The sequence below is a fragment of the Copadichromis virginalis genome, linkage group LG9 (assembly GCF_057382275.1).
Source record: "Copadichromis virginalis isolate Kocher_CV1m ecotype Utaka linkage group LG9, C_Virginalis_male_GT1.1, whole genome shotgun sequence".
In the NCBI taxonomy this organism is placed as follows: Eukaryota; Metazoa; Chordata; class Actinopteri; order Cichliformes; family Cichlidae; genus Copadichromis; species Copadichromis virginalis.
In genome coordinates this window covers 7,999,966-8,013,538 of record NC_140626.1, presented here as the reverse complement: position 1 = coordinate 8,013,538, position 13,573 = coordinate 7,999,966, and the positions used below count along the sequence as shown (strand labels likewise).

Sequence of the window (13,573 nt, the reverse complement as noted above, 5' to 3'; positions counted from 1 at the left end):
AGACTTTAAGAAGGGGGAAATAATGCAGCTGGGATATTAAAGGTGAATTTCCCTTCATATTTGACTGAAAACGAAAATTTCTCATGTTTCTTGTTAGCAGGAGTTAAGGTCAGAGAAACAGCACTTCATGGGGAGAAGAGGTGCCTTAGCATTTCTGCCCAGCATCACAAACTTTACGAGGACTTCAGATGAATAAAGCTTCCAGAATTCTGAACTACTACCTTTGTCCCGTTGCACCCATTTCACGCACTCCACAGTTACAGATAAATGATGTAACGCCAGCCGTGGACTGGCGCCTCTGTGGAATTGCAGATAATTACTTTAATAGCAGTGTGTGTGTGTGTGTGCGTGTGTGTGTGTGTGTGTGTGTGTGTGTGTGTGTGTGTGTGTGTGTGTGTGTGTGTGTGATCTCCTGTGTTGCCTGAGGCAGTATCCTCCTGTTGTCTGTTGGCCGCAAACCGCCTGCGGATGTTTTATTTCTGCGCTTAATGAGTCATTACATGAATGAAAGCATGCTTAACAAATGCGTGAGATTATTAACACGCATCATCTGTTTGTTTGTTTCTTTTTCTTCTTCTTCTTTTTTTAATTTAATACAGACACCATCTGCGGATGAAGCTTGCGCGCACACCTATGTTTTGCATCGTCGGTTGTTAATGGGTAAATGTGTACTGTGTGCGTGCGTCCAGGGTGTGTGTGTGTGCGCAAGCCGTCTCGGTGGCGCCATGTGCTTTTTTGGATTGCTAATTTCTCTGACTGTCCGCTCTTTCCTGCAGCAGCAGCAGTGTGATGGCCTGAAGGGGAGAGGCTCATCGCGGCGTCAACCTGGCTGCCATCGGGATCACCCTGCAGGTATCTGCGACTGTCCACACTGCACACACGGCTGTTTTACAATGCACTTACTTGTGCTCAATGAAGAATCTGTCAGTACTCTTGGGTAAGTTTTGGGTAATTTATATCATCCAAATTTGGAAAAAAGTGGGGAGGATTACATCACATATCGGCTGCACCCATAACACTGAAAACACAGATAATAGTCCAAGACCTGCATTATCATCAGGCGACAGTATGACTGTGTGCGGGACAGCTGTTAACCTGCTGGAGTGACTGCTGCCCGGACCAATGGCATCCACTACTGATAAATGGGATACTTTATTATGGAAATAAAGAACGATGAATGAAAGCTTCAGAGTGATCAAGCTACAGAAGAATAAGCAGTGTGAGACCGGAAACAAGTTGATTATGTCTAGAGAATAAATCTTCAGGGGCTACCTGATTGGAACATTAGGAGAAAATAAATCATATAATAATAATTCCTCAAGATGACTGTGCAAAACCTAAAAAAAATCTAAAAGAATGCTATGTTTTTTTTTAAGTATAGTGTTTAAGTTTTAACATCTTAATGGCACGATGCGTAACATTAAAATTTTCTGTTAACATTATCCTTCCATTACCAGTGTAACTGCATCTGCTTATTTATTTAGTAATGCACTAATAATAGGAGATCCCATTTGTTTTACATAGATCGATAATAAAACATGCTTTATGTTTAGTGTCCATTTCATGTAATTTATACATATAATTTATTCATATAATTTATCTTAATATCTTAATTTTTCTCATTCTCTTCTTTTTTTAATAGTACTTTCCTTTTTTAAAATACTTTATATTTTTTGCCTTATTTTGAAAAGAGCCACCGGATGCTTTGTTGTACGTCCTATCACTAACTTCTTTCTCGGTAGGCTGGCCAATCAGATTAGAGGAGGCGGAGCTCTGACTGACCACAGCTATTTCTGCTCGATCGTGCCTGTCCCTTGTAGTCTTTGGCACAGCGGAGTTGTCCGTGTTTAGTGTTTGTTTCTCAGTCGTGGAATACAAAAGTGATGCTTCGACGTGACCGGCTGCAGAGCGAGACAGATGAAGACCAGCACTGACAACTTTATGACTCGGTTTCACTCTGTTCAACGGAGTATATATCTTTTCTTTTGTTTCTGGGCTTGAAGAAGAGGCTGCTGTATTTTGTGCGCTCCGGTAACAAATTCGCGAGGGTCTCGGTGGCTCCATGCGGGAGAGGAGACATTTTGGGGTGTTTTTTTCCCCCTTTTCTTTGGTGTTCCAGTCAGGATCGTGAGCTACCGCGTTCCGACCCCACGAAGGCTTCATTTTTCGCCATAGCTTCATGTAAATCTTTTTTTTTTCTCGCGCTGCTTTCTGCCCAGCGGACTCTTCTGCTGCTGCTACTGGATATATGAGGACTCTTCTTGTGCAGTAATTTGGTGTAAATGGATCGCCAGTCCAGTTTCATTTCCATTTGGCTACAATTGGAACTCTGTGCCATGGCCGTTCTTCTGACCAAAGGTACGTGTGGACTTTGATGCGTGTTTGTTGGCTTCTTCAAAAGAGGATAAACAGTGTTTTGAAGCGATTAAAACGAGGCTGAACTTAACCCTCAGTCGACGGCTCCAGGCTTCTGCGGGGCAGCTTACGCTCGCACCAGTGTTTGCGGGGAAAACCCGTCATAATTAGCAAGAAAATGATTTAACATTTGGTCATAAAGTCGTACTTTACCAATGAGGGGAATCATAAACGCGTTTGTTTATTACTGGGTTTTTTTTTCGTAATAAACATATTATTCTTCCAGTCGTCTTCAGATTTCAGTTAATTTTATTCAGTCATACCTCCCCTTTAAAAAAAAGAAGAGAAAACGTAATAACAGCAGCGGAAACAACAATAACTACCTCTGCCCTCATTATTATTCTTTTTTTTCTGAAGGCATGACATACCTTTTTTCAGTTAAAACCAAATTTTTAATAAGACCTAACCTCTATGCACTGTTATTAATATAATAGTAATACACTGTGATTAATCCTCAAGTGTGTAATACAGTTCTTAGCTGCTAGGCTACACTTAATAACTCCACTAATGTTGTAGCTGCCATTCATACGAGACTTAGCAGGGCTAGAAAAGCTTCAGTACTCCCCCCGCCACCACCCCCTCAGTCCACAAAGGGGCCTCTCCTTTCTAATGAAATATTCTCCAAATGACCTGCCTGGGCCCCACCGCTCCAATCATTCACAGGGAAAACACTGATCTGATGAATGTGTTCCTGCGCTGCTAAGTTGGTGCAGTCACAGACTTTCGGGCTTTTTAGCTCTCTCATTCCAGGTTTTGTTCCTGAGTCCAGCACATAAAAGCTTAAGGGAAGTCTTTATATGTGGAGCTCTGATAATTTTCCTCAAAATAAAGCAGTCACGGAGTATGTGAAATGACATTTACATTGGTCGTCCTGCAGTGGTCCTTATACTTATAATAATAACAGTAACAGAGGGCATCAAAGGCAAACTAAGTTGATAAATATGTGTTTCAGTGGTTCTGTTTTGTTCGGGCAGATCCTTGGCCCAGATTTCTGTTTTGAGAAAGGAGCCCTGGATGAAGTAATGAGTGGGCCCGTGTAAGAGCAGGTTGCCTTAATAATAAGGTTGCTGGAGGCTCCTTAGATGGGACCTCAGAGCTCCCACACCCAACCACCACACCCATACCAATACCCCCAGGCAATTTTGCATGCAAACTTTGGATGGGGGAGAAAGTTTGCAGGTAAAAAAAAAATCTCTTCCTCTCTTTACTAATTTTCATTTAGGTTGAAAGAAATTGACGTTTGAGACAACCCACTAATTACAAGCTACGTGCTTCCTGTTTTAGAATACAGAGAAAAAGAACCATTTAAACGGGATGCTCTTAAATGAAGGTGTGACAGGTGAACAGGTTAAAAAAAAATCCTGTGATCTCTTCAAAAGTTACCAGGTTGTTTAATGCAGGGCTTAACAGATACTTTTAGAGCAGTACTTCAAAATAAAAGCAGGGTATACCACTATGGGAAAAGTTGAACTACAGTTGGTGTAAAATAGAAGCCAGCATGAGTTTGATAAAAACACGGAGAAAATCAGCTGCAAACTATACGAGTTTTATATTCACATGGTTGGACGTTAAAGACAAAATAGCCATGGTGACTCTGAAACCTTGAGCGGATTAATGTCAGCACAGGTTCCCCTAACGCTGCCTTTTTTCCCCACTTTTAGGAGAAATTAGGTGCTACTGTGATGCGCCGCACTGTGTGGCCACCGGATACATGTGCAAATCAGAGCTGAACGCCTGCTTCACCAAGGTGCTGGACCCGCTCAACGCCAACTCTCCACTCACCCATGGGTGTTTAGACCCCATTGCCAATGCTGCGGATGTCTGCAGCAGCCAAAGGGCCTTGGATGCTCTCAGCAGGGCGGCAACACTGGAGTGCTGCCATGATGACATGTGCAACTACAGGGGCCTACATGACCTGGCGCACACCAGAGACTCGACAGGTAAGTAAAACAGGGTAGCGGAGCTGAGCTACTGGCTGTCGGGATGTTTGTTTTTAGACTGTAGCTACGTTTTTAGAAACGATGGCACTCTGTGGAGGGATTTTACGAGTCCTCTTCAGCAAATACTCCCATGTTTTCCTCCATCTAGTTCCAGGAGCAATACATTGAGCTTTAATGTTCTTTAAACACTTGATGTTTAAGGATATTCAGACCACCCTTGCCCCCTTCTGCCCCCCCACCCCAAGCTTAATAGAACTTTGGTTTGACTTTTAATGGGTTCCAGCTCTGTGCCTGGGAAGGCAGGGAGCAGCCCGTTTACCTTTAAGCACTTGGAAAGAGATCAGATATAATCTTTTTCTTTTTTTTCTTTTTTTATTATGTGTGCACCATGTAATTTTCCCACTGAGCTGGAATGTGCCTCATAGAATGAATATGCATGTTGGGCAGAAACATCAGCTTATAGAGTCATGAAAAGGTGCACGAAAAGTCAGAGAGGAAGGACGGCAGCTCTCCTGCGTGAACCCGAGCACAGCAGACTATAGTTTATTAGCTCAAATTAATTTCTGGCTCTCAGTTCGGGACAAGGTGACTCATTTGTTTTTGCCCCTGCTGGCCTTTCTGACTTGTGCGTTCGCGTCTGTCTGTCTGTCTTATTTTCCCTCTTTGCGGTTACTTTACTGGCATGACTGGCGAGTAGAGCAGCTCCTTCTCATTAAGCTCCAAACAGCAGTTCAAACATAATCACTTGCTTTAAGACCAGGCTCTATGGAGCAGTGGAAACCATATGAGCATGTATTTAACCAGATTATTTTATTTTTTTCCATGCGTGTGTGCAGATGGCCGCTACCAGCCAGACAGCAACAACAGGAACCTGGTGACCCGGGTTCAGGAGCTGACCTCAGCCAAAGAAGTGTGGTTCCGTGCGGCTGTGATCGCTGTGCCGATCGCTGGCGGCCTCATCCTGGTCCTGCTCATCATGCTGGCGTTACGGATGCTGCGCAGCGAGAACAAGCGGCTGCAGGACCAGCGGCAGCAGATGCTGTCGCGGCTCCATTACAGCTTCCACGGCCACCACACCAAGAAGGGACACGTGGCCAAGCTGGACCTGGAGTGCATGGTACCTGTGACGGGCCACGAGAACTGCTGTCTGACCTGCGACAAGATGAGGCAGGCTGACCTAGGCAACGACAAGATCCTGTCTCTGGTGCACTGGGGGATGTACAGTGGCCACGGCAAGCTGGAGTTTGTATGACCAGTTCCTGCTGGGAACTGAATGACTGACACCTCCAAGAAACAGCCAGGACTGCCTCTCAATTGTTGGCTTTGGCTCTTTTGTACTTTAAAAAGACATTCCCACATTTTTTGTCCTTTGGGTTGTTTTTCAATTTGTTTGTTTTTTAAACATCAGCGAAAAAATACGAGACTGATCTCATGCCTTGTGGTTTTTGCTAGAGGAGCACTTTACTTGAAAATGAAAGGCGAAGCAACGAGGAGCTGTATTTAAACTTGAGAGGGCAGGGCTGAGGTAGAGTGAGAGCTCTGTCACCGCTCCCGAGGATCCTGGACTGTTTTATTTTTACACTGAGCGCTGAAGGATTCCAAATCTGTCTTATTTGCACATTTGTAAAAAACAACAACAACAGCAACAAAAAAACCCATCATTGCTTAAGACAACAACTCAACACTGACACCAGGGTACAAAATAAAATGACTTGTGTGAGGAGTAAAAAAAAAAAAAAAAATCAGTGTTTGGCTGTAGGTGTGCGCACTCCTCTGTGTATGTTTCATGATTCAAGCTTAATGTAAAGATTCTAAATATATATATTTTTGTCTGATAAAACTGACCGGCGTGTGTCTTATTCTGGGTGAATGTCCAACATCTCTCTCTGTGATCAGACTATAAGCTTGATTGAGTGTGAAAGAAGAACTTCCATTAAAAGTGACTTTTTATTTATTTGCCGATTCACGCTTCTGTTTTTGCTACATATTCAGCTTTGAAATGTACCATCCGTGAACTTACAGACACACTGCTGGGGCTGTTGTGAAGTTTTTAGTGACTATCAGATCTTGTTAAAAGCACGCGCTAGGGTGGCCTTTATGCTGTGTGTGTGTGTGTGTGCGTGTGTGTATCTAATGGAGCTAACAGTAAAGTCTTGTTTTACCATAGAGATGCTATCTATCTCAGTTATTCCTGAACCCTCAGCAGAGGTCAGGTTTTCAGCTTCATATAACTCCCTCCTCATGGGCTACACTTCACACAGGAAGTAGTAAAGCTGTTTCTTTTCTATACTCCACTCTAAATGCCAGTAAGAGTCACCCAAGTTCCCCCGTCTGTGTTCAGCAGAGTATCAGTGAGGAGGGATTGCAATATTGAAGCACAAACTCACTCCTACACGTTTAGTCCTGCTGCTGCAAATGCTCACCAGAGCACCAAAGGTGTATCAGTTCACTGCTGAAGATGGGTTAGCCTAACCCTAACAAAAATCTTTTCTCTTCTTTGTGATATTTATTGAAACTACAGAGTCCAGCTGTTCTGAAACAAAAATGTCAAAACGTATGTCTTTAGTAGGAAACAACAGAGAAGCAGTGGATGGAAACTCATCTTTGGCTTTGCAGGATTATTATTAAAAAAACCCCCAAAACAATAATAGTTATTCCTTGTTGTTAAAAGGTTGGTTCACCCAAATTACAACGTGCCGTTCAGCAAAGCTCTTAGTTTGGAACAGAAACATTATAGGAGAGAAAGAAAGAGGCAGCACTTAAAGAAGCCTGATCTATGGGAGATGTCCACAATAACAAAGATTTTGGGAGAAGTATAATTCTAGAGGTGAAACGGCTTTTGAAAACATTTGTGGTGCAGTGATCAGACTGGTTTTTAAGTGGTTGCCAGATTTGACTTGTACATATTTTTTTTATCTCCCAATGGCCAGTGAAATTAAAAGTTTAAAGTTAAAATAACTTTCCTAATTAGTTCCCGTAGGAGCAGAGGAGAGTGCCAAGGAGAGTAACTTAATTTTAGGGATCCCGTCCAGGCTTCAGTCTCTACCAAGGACCTCGATACAACAAAAAAGCCACTTCAGCTGTGACAGTGTGCTATAAGCATTATATAGCAACTACATGAGAAATGTGATTTTTCTTTTCATTTTACTAATTGAAGTAACCTGACTCTCAACTAGTGGAAGGAAAGTGATTTAGATGTGTTACATACAAATGAGAGGGGGAAAATATCAGACTTTAAAAAGTTGATTTTAATGCTCAGAAAACAGGATGTAGCAGAACATAATGGAAGAGGTCAACCACTGGCAATGCAAGTGCAGCATGTGTATTTAAGATTTTACATGTTTTAAATGTTACTGAAATGTGACATTTGCATGCACACACAGTTTCATATAAATTTGCTGACTGTGCCAGGAGTTAGCACAGGCTGCCACAAATGTCTTTGTAGATCGCTTTTAATGTCTTTGTGAAGCACTGGATAGCGTAAAATGGAAATCCAGTAATTTACAATACTTGAATAAGTATATTTAATTAATTTCAATTTCAATTTTATTTATATAGCACCAAATCACAACAACAGTCGCCTCAAGGCGCTTTATATTGTACAGTAGATCGTACAGTAATACATACAGAGAAAAACCCAACAATCATATGACTCCCTATGAGCAAGCACTTTGGCGACAGTGGGAAGGAAAAACTCCCTTTTAACAGGAAGAAACATCCGGCAGAACCAGGCTCAGGGAGGGGCGGGGCCATCTGCTGTGACCGGTTGGGGTGAGAGAAGGAAGACAGGATAAAGACATGCTGTGGAAGAAGATATGATTCAATGCAGAGAGGTCTATTAACACATAGTGAATGAGAAAGGTGACTGGAAAGGAAAAACTCAATGCATCATGGGAATCCCCCAGCAGCCTACGTCTATTGCAGCATAACTAAGGGAGGATTCGGGGTCACCTGGTCCAGCCCTAACTATATGCTTTAGCAAAAAGGAAAGTTTGAAGCCTAATTTTAAAAGTAGAGATAGTGTCTGTCTCCTGAATCCAAACTGGATTCCACCCCTGCCCTTTCAGAATAAAAGCCCTTTTGAAGGGACTGCAATGACACTGTCACAAAGTATTCGGGCTGCTGTAGAAAGGCATTGCTTTTCTGCTCAATTCTTGCAGAACGTGAATACAAACTGAAAAAAAGGTAAAAGCTGGATTCTGACAGCTTGTTTGAAGTCTGAGGTCAGGTTTCTCTCAGGCTCGCTTGCTGGTCAGCACTTTCTAAACTCCCGCCGAATATTTACATTTCTAAAAAGTCCAAATGTGGCAGTGATCGCTACGGGAACTTGCAACAGGCTGGGTATTATGCGCCATGTGCGTCATGCTGGAGGATGACAGGAGAAGCTTGGGTTGAAAAGTTCACACCCTTGTGATTGCTCTCGTGTTACCACGGCAATGCAATTAAGACATCCTGTAAGTATTTTGAAAGCGGAGGTCCGCTTGGCTAAAAAGTGTGTGAGTGTGTGTTGAGCACTGACCCTTGTTTCTTTCCATTAGGAGGACAGGAAAACACTATTAGCAGCTAACCACTTAACGGCAGCTTGCATTAGCGAGGCTCAGCCCATGCTCAGGGCCTCCCCCAGGACTATTACTCTTGTAATAATAACAATGTCCTTTGCCTGGCCTGCCTAATGTGACTGCTGTTTTCTTTAGCTTGATCCCACTTTGCTGTCTCACCAATGGGTGTCAGGTAGCCACAGGAAGGTTAGGGAATCACCTCAGGTAAGCCTTAAAGGAGGATAAGCAAGTGGACTCCCCTTTTGTGCATCTGGCAGCATTGGGAATTAATTACATGCACACACACAGCTCCAGCTTCCACAGTACGAGGCATACACAGGCATGGTCATTAGCATCGGTCTTTTTGTGCAGCGCTAGGCGGTCAAGCTGCATTCACATGCAAATTTAATGAGGTGGCCAACTGGCCCGCATCAAAAGAGCCCCAATTTGTTTGGAAACGACTTCAAGCCGGCCCCCAGCGCCGCCACCAGTACAACCACCACCATGACATTGTTGCCAGCTTCCAGTGGAAAATCTCACCGTCCTTCCCTTTTTATCTTAAATGCCGCCTCCTGAATGTTCTCCATCCTCAGGTGGGCAGCCTTCCTGCTGCAAGGTTAACAATCTGAAATGTGTGAACCACCGCCTCTGCGTCCCGGAAAGCCGTATGCCCACTGTGGCGGCAGCGATGTGTGGAACAATATATGAAGTGTAAACACACGTGGAACCTGTTAACACCTGTGCGTGGCGATGGCTGCGCGCCTCCTGGGGTTCGTAACAAGCCCTGTTTTAAACCCTTGTTTTAGAAGGATCCTCTATTTTTTTTCCTTGGTTTTCTTCACTCCATATCCTCAGATCACCGTATTTTCTGCTGCCTACCTGATCCACAGGTGGAACACACGCAATTGGTAGCTCAGCTGATGTCATGTGTATTCAGCAGCAGCTGTGGTAATCAAAGGATGTTTTAAGGTAATCATGCCAAACAAATTGCTGGCCATAGCTGATAGTTAAAACTGTGGAGGTGCCTTAAACTTGTCTTCTCTCAATCCTAGCAAGGGAACGAATCCTGTAGTTGCAAAACAATGACCCTACTGTTCCTTTAATTAATGTGTGACCTTGCTAAAGATTTCGACAGTACGTTTATGGTCTCGTTAACTAGGTTTATGTCATGTATTAGCCAATATGTTCACTATTTATGTAATGGTCCCATATAGAGTAAAGTGGCTACTTTGGGATTGCCATACGAGTACAAATTGTCATGCGGCCCTCGCACAAGATGAACATTCTTGAAAAAGCAGCAGCACCTGAAGCTTTAAAACAATGAGTCAGCAAACCATCTGCTTGCCGAGTGATGACACAGTGATTACTTCTAGGTCCAAGGGTCTACCTCGCTCGATGAGGCTCTCGCGTTTTCTCATGTGAGCTCATGTCTGAGTTTTGTCCGTTTTCTGCATTTGCTTCTGCTCACTGGAAGTCCTGAACATTTACTTTTACAGAGAACAATTTAACCCTGATCCTACAGACAGGATAGTGAAATTCCCACGATTCCTCCAGATGTCTTGCAAGGGTTAAGATCTGGTCCACTGTTTAACGGCCAAGACACAATCCTTATTGCTCCACCCAAATCCAAGGTTCAAGGATCGGCCAAAGCCCCCTATTCTGGGGCTGAACAGTGCAATACCCCAGAGCACACCCTCTGGTCCCCATTTTTAAAAATGGAAACCACCACCACCACCACCACAGTGTGCCACTCCACAGATGCTATCTTATACGGCCAAGTGACATTAAAGAGGTGTGTCAGCCAAGACACTGGTAGTATCTCAGGATGAATCTCGCCCAAACCTGGCACCTTGCCTTCATTAATCTTCTCAACTACCCTAGCTGATGCTTTCCCCCTGGGACTTCAGGGTCTGCCTCTGTCATATAGGATAACAACATCCCCAGTCCAAGTCTGGAGTTTTTTATGCAGTCTACAGGTAATTTAAAGATTTCCAAAAAACGTTCCCATAGAGTTTTTATGTACACGATGAAGTCTAAATCAAAACCCTGCATTTAAGATAAATCAAGCTTCAGCTTTTTTGATTAATTAATGATCTAAGCATCTGATTCTGCTGATGTTCAGGACATGAAAACAAGCAGGTGCTTCAGCCCTTACGTACCATCATATAACAGGTTCTTCATACTCAACAGAAGCAACAATAAAGCTTCTATAAGATACCGAAGCAGCCTCTGCAAAGGCTCTACTGCAAAGTGGCTGCAGTCTAAATCATATCACTGATACTTGAAGGCTGTTTACCATTTCCCAACCACAAACAAATAGAGACATTCCGGAAAATAAACACAACTTGCAATTCCATAAGACAAATTTAACAAAAAATAAAAATGTAATTTTTAATTGAAAAATGTGCATGACCACAGAGACAAATCATCGTCTGTGGTGACAGACATCCGCTGGAATAAGATGTGATCTAAATATTTAGCCAATTCATTTCCTTCCAGTGGATAAAGCTACAGCTTTAGAGCTCCTCCGCCCCATCTAAACATTTACCCCAGTGTGTTGTTAACATTTAGATATAAATCTGCCCCAAAAGGAAAATAATAATGTTGGGAATGTTTACAGGACAGAGTGGGCTTCTTGAAGTTAAATGTCGCACTCTGCAAATAGCAAAAAAACAAGAAAAAAAAGAAAAAAAAGAAAAAAAAAGGTTTATGTTCCTAAAAGAAGGATCTCCAGCCAAGACTAAGAAGAAACCACAAACAAAATGGCTAATGAGCACACACTCAAAGGCATATCTGCAAACATTGGTCCTTGAATGGTCAGCTACTCGTGCGCTCCTTTAGAAACTCGACATTAATTTGCCTTCTTGTTCAGCTGAGGTGTCTCACTGGGCCCCGTCTGTCAGCTGAGGGCCCCTGAAGACAGATGGCTGAACAATGCAACCTTCCTCTCAATGAAACAGCATCGTTCATTTATACCAGTCACTCAGAAATGCCCTTGGTTTTGAAAGGGAAAGCACATTTGCATGTCAGGATGATTTTGTGCTGATTAAAGAAGTGCTAATGGTAATTAAAAGTGGAAAAACACACAGTTACTTTATTGTGAAACACAGCCCCGCTGAGCCGCTGAGCCTAAACAATTGAAAATCTAGGTTACATTTATTTTGTATATGGTAGTTTTTTAGTTTTGATTATTGTTTGATGAAAGATTTAGGAATGCCAGCGGGTTTGCTAAGCGTAATACTACCTTAAACAGTAATTTTCAAGAGTTGCGCCACAGCTGTAAAATATTCTTTGAAAAAACATCCATGACCCGCTAACAATAGGCTACTACTAAGAAATGCTTCTAAGCTTGGAAGTGATCGTGAAGTCAGCTAGCTTAATCATGAGTAAGCTAGCTGGTCATACTGAAACTCACTGTTTAACTCACTTTACTTGATTCTGAAAGGTATAAGAAAAATAAATTACTGCCCAAGCTTTTAATATTAAGTAATGATTAACATAACTTGAAAGGAAACGCCAAAAAATAAAGAAATATAGCTGCTAAATTATTCAATTTTTTAAAATTTTATTTATACAGCACCAAATCACAACAACAGTCGCCTCAAGGTGCTTTATATTGTAAGGTAGACCCTACAATAATACATACAGAGAAAAACCCAACAATCACATGACCCCCCTATGAGCAAGCACTTTGGCGATAGTGGGAAGGAAAAAACTCCCTTTTAACAGGAAGAAACCTCCAGCAGAACCAGGCTCAGGGAGGGCGCCCCCTGCTCAGGGAGGGGCCATCTGCTGCAACCGGTTGGGGACAGAGAAGGAAGACAGGATAAAAGACGCTGTTTCCATGAAACACCCTGTCATGGAAACAGCATTCCCTGTTCCCTGTTGGCTCTTTCAGTGGATTTTGCTACAAAGCAAAGACGGTTTAGGAATGGTTTGTTTGAGGTGTTCACTTGGCCTCCACATTTAGATCCATTGACAAATTACAGGACTTCTTGCTAACATCTTGTTGCCAGATAGCACAGCTTCAGGGATCTACTGGACTCTTGCAAATAATCTTAACACAGAGAGTAAACATATTTGGAAATATAACCAACCTGATGGTTTATGTTGAGACCAAAAATTATTATTAAATTATAACTATACACCTGCTGCACAGAGAAGAATTGTAGCAAATTAAAAGTTAGAATCATGTACGTTTTCAAAACCTTTGTGCGTTTGATTATAAGAGAAGTACCTGGTGCAAACGCAGCATGGTAACATGAATCAGGAACAAGGACATCCCAGAGGTGTGGCAACTTCCTAAAGCTTGCGTGCGTGCCGAGGACCGACAATAATGGCTCCCATATAGCCTTTTGACTTGGCACCGGACCAGCTTTCTCTACCTAACAGAGATGTGCACCTTGAGCTGGCAGCACATAGCCTTGGGATTTGATGCTACCTGGCTGGCTCTGATGTGTGTTCATTGTGAGTGTAGATCCCAGGGATTACTGGCTGAAAGCAGAGAAGCTTGTGTCTCTTTGACAACATCTCTGTGTGAGCAGGGCTAAAAACCAATATCAGAGTTTAGGAAGTGGTCTAAAATAACATGTGGTTGGTGACATAGATTCTTCCAGAGTTTGTACTTTAAAGCTGGTGTTACAGATGAAAGTTTAAATTCTAATCCCATACAGACTGCAG

At 42.7% G+C, this 13,573-nt stretch overlaps 1 protein-coding gene across 1 annotated transcript; it reads left to right on the top strand.

Annotated features, from left to right (window-relative positions):
- The first annotated feature begins 1,806 nt into the window (after nt 1-1,806).
- On the top strand, nt 1,807-6,309 carry bambia (BMP and activin membrane-bound inhibitor (Xenopus laevis) homolog a). Its single transcript, XM_085467538.1, has 3 exons — nt 1,807-2,358; nt 4,077-4,355; nt 5,192-6,309. The coding sequence occupies exons 1-3, from the start codon at nt 2,283-2,285 to the stop codon at nt 5,605-5,607; spliced, it is 771 nt and encodes a 256-aa protein (XP_085323664.1). The 5' UTR covers nt 1,807-2,282; the 3' UTR covers nt 5,608-6,309.
- Nucleotides 6,310-13,573: the final 7,264 nt, after the last annotated feature.

What these genes read in the sequence shown, in the direction of transcription:
- bambia (XM_085467538.1), top strand. Translation starts at nt 2,283, where the DNA reads ATGGATCGCCAGTCCAGTTTCATTTCCATTTGGCTACAATTGGAACTC. An exon ending in GGCCGTTCTTCTGACCAAAG is followed by an intron (nt 2,359 to 4,076) that starts GTACGTGTGGAC and finishes CCCCACTTTTAG; the next exon opens with GAGAAATTAGGTGCTACTGT. An exon ending in GCACACCAGAGACTCGACAG is followed by an intron (nt 4,356 to 5,191) that starts GTAAGTAAAACA and finishes GCGTGTGTGCAG; the next exon opens with ATGGCCGCTACCAGCCAGAC.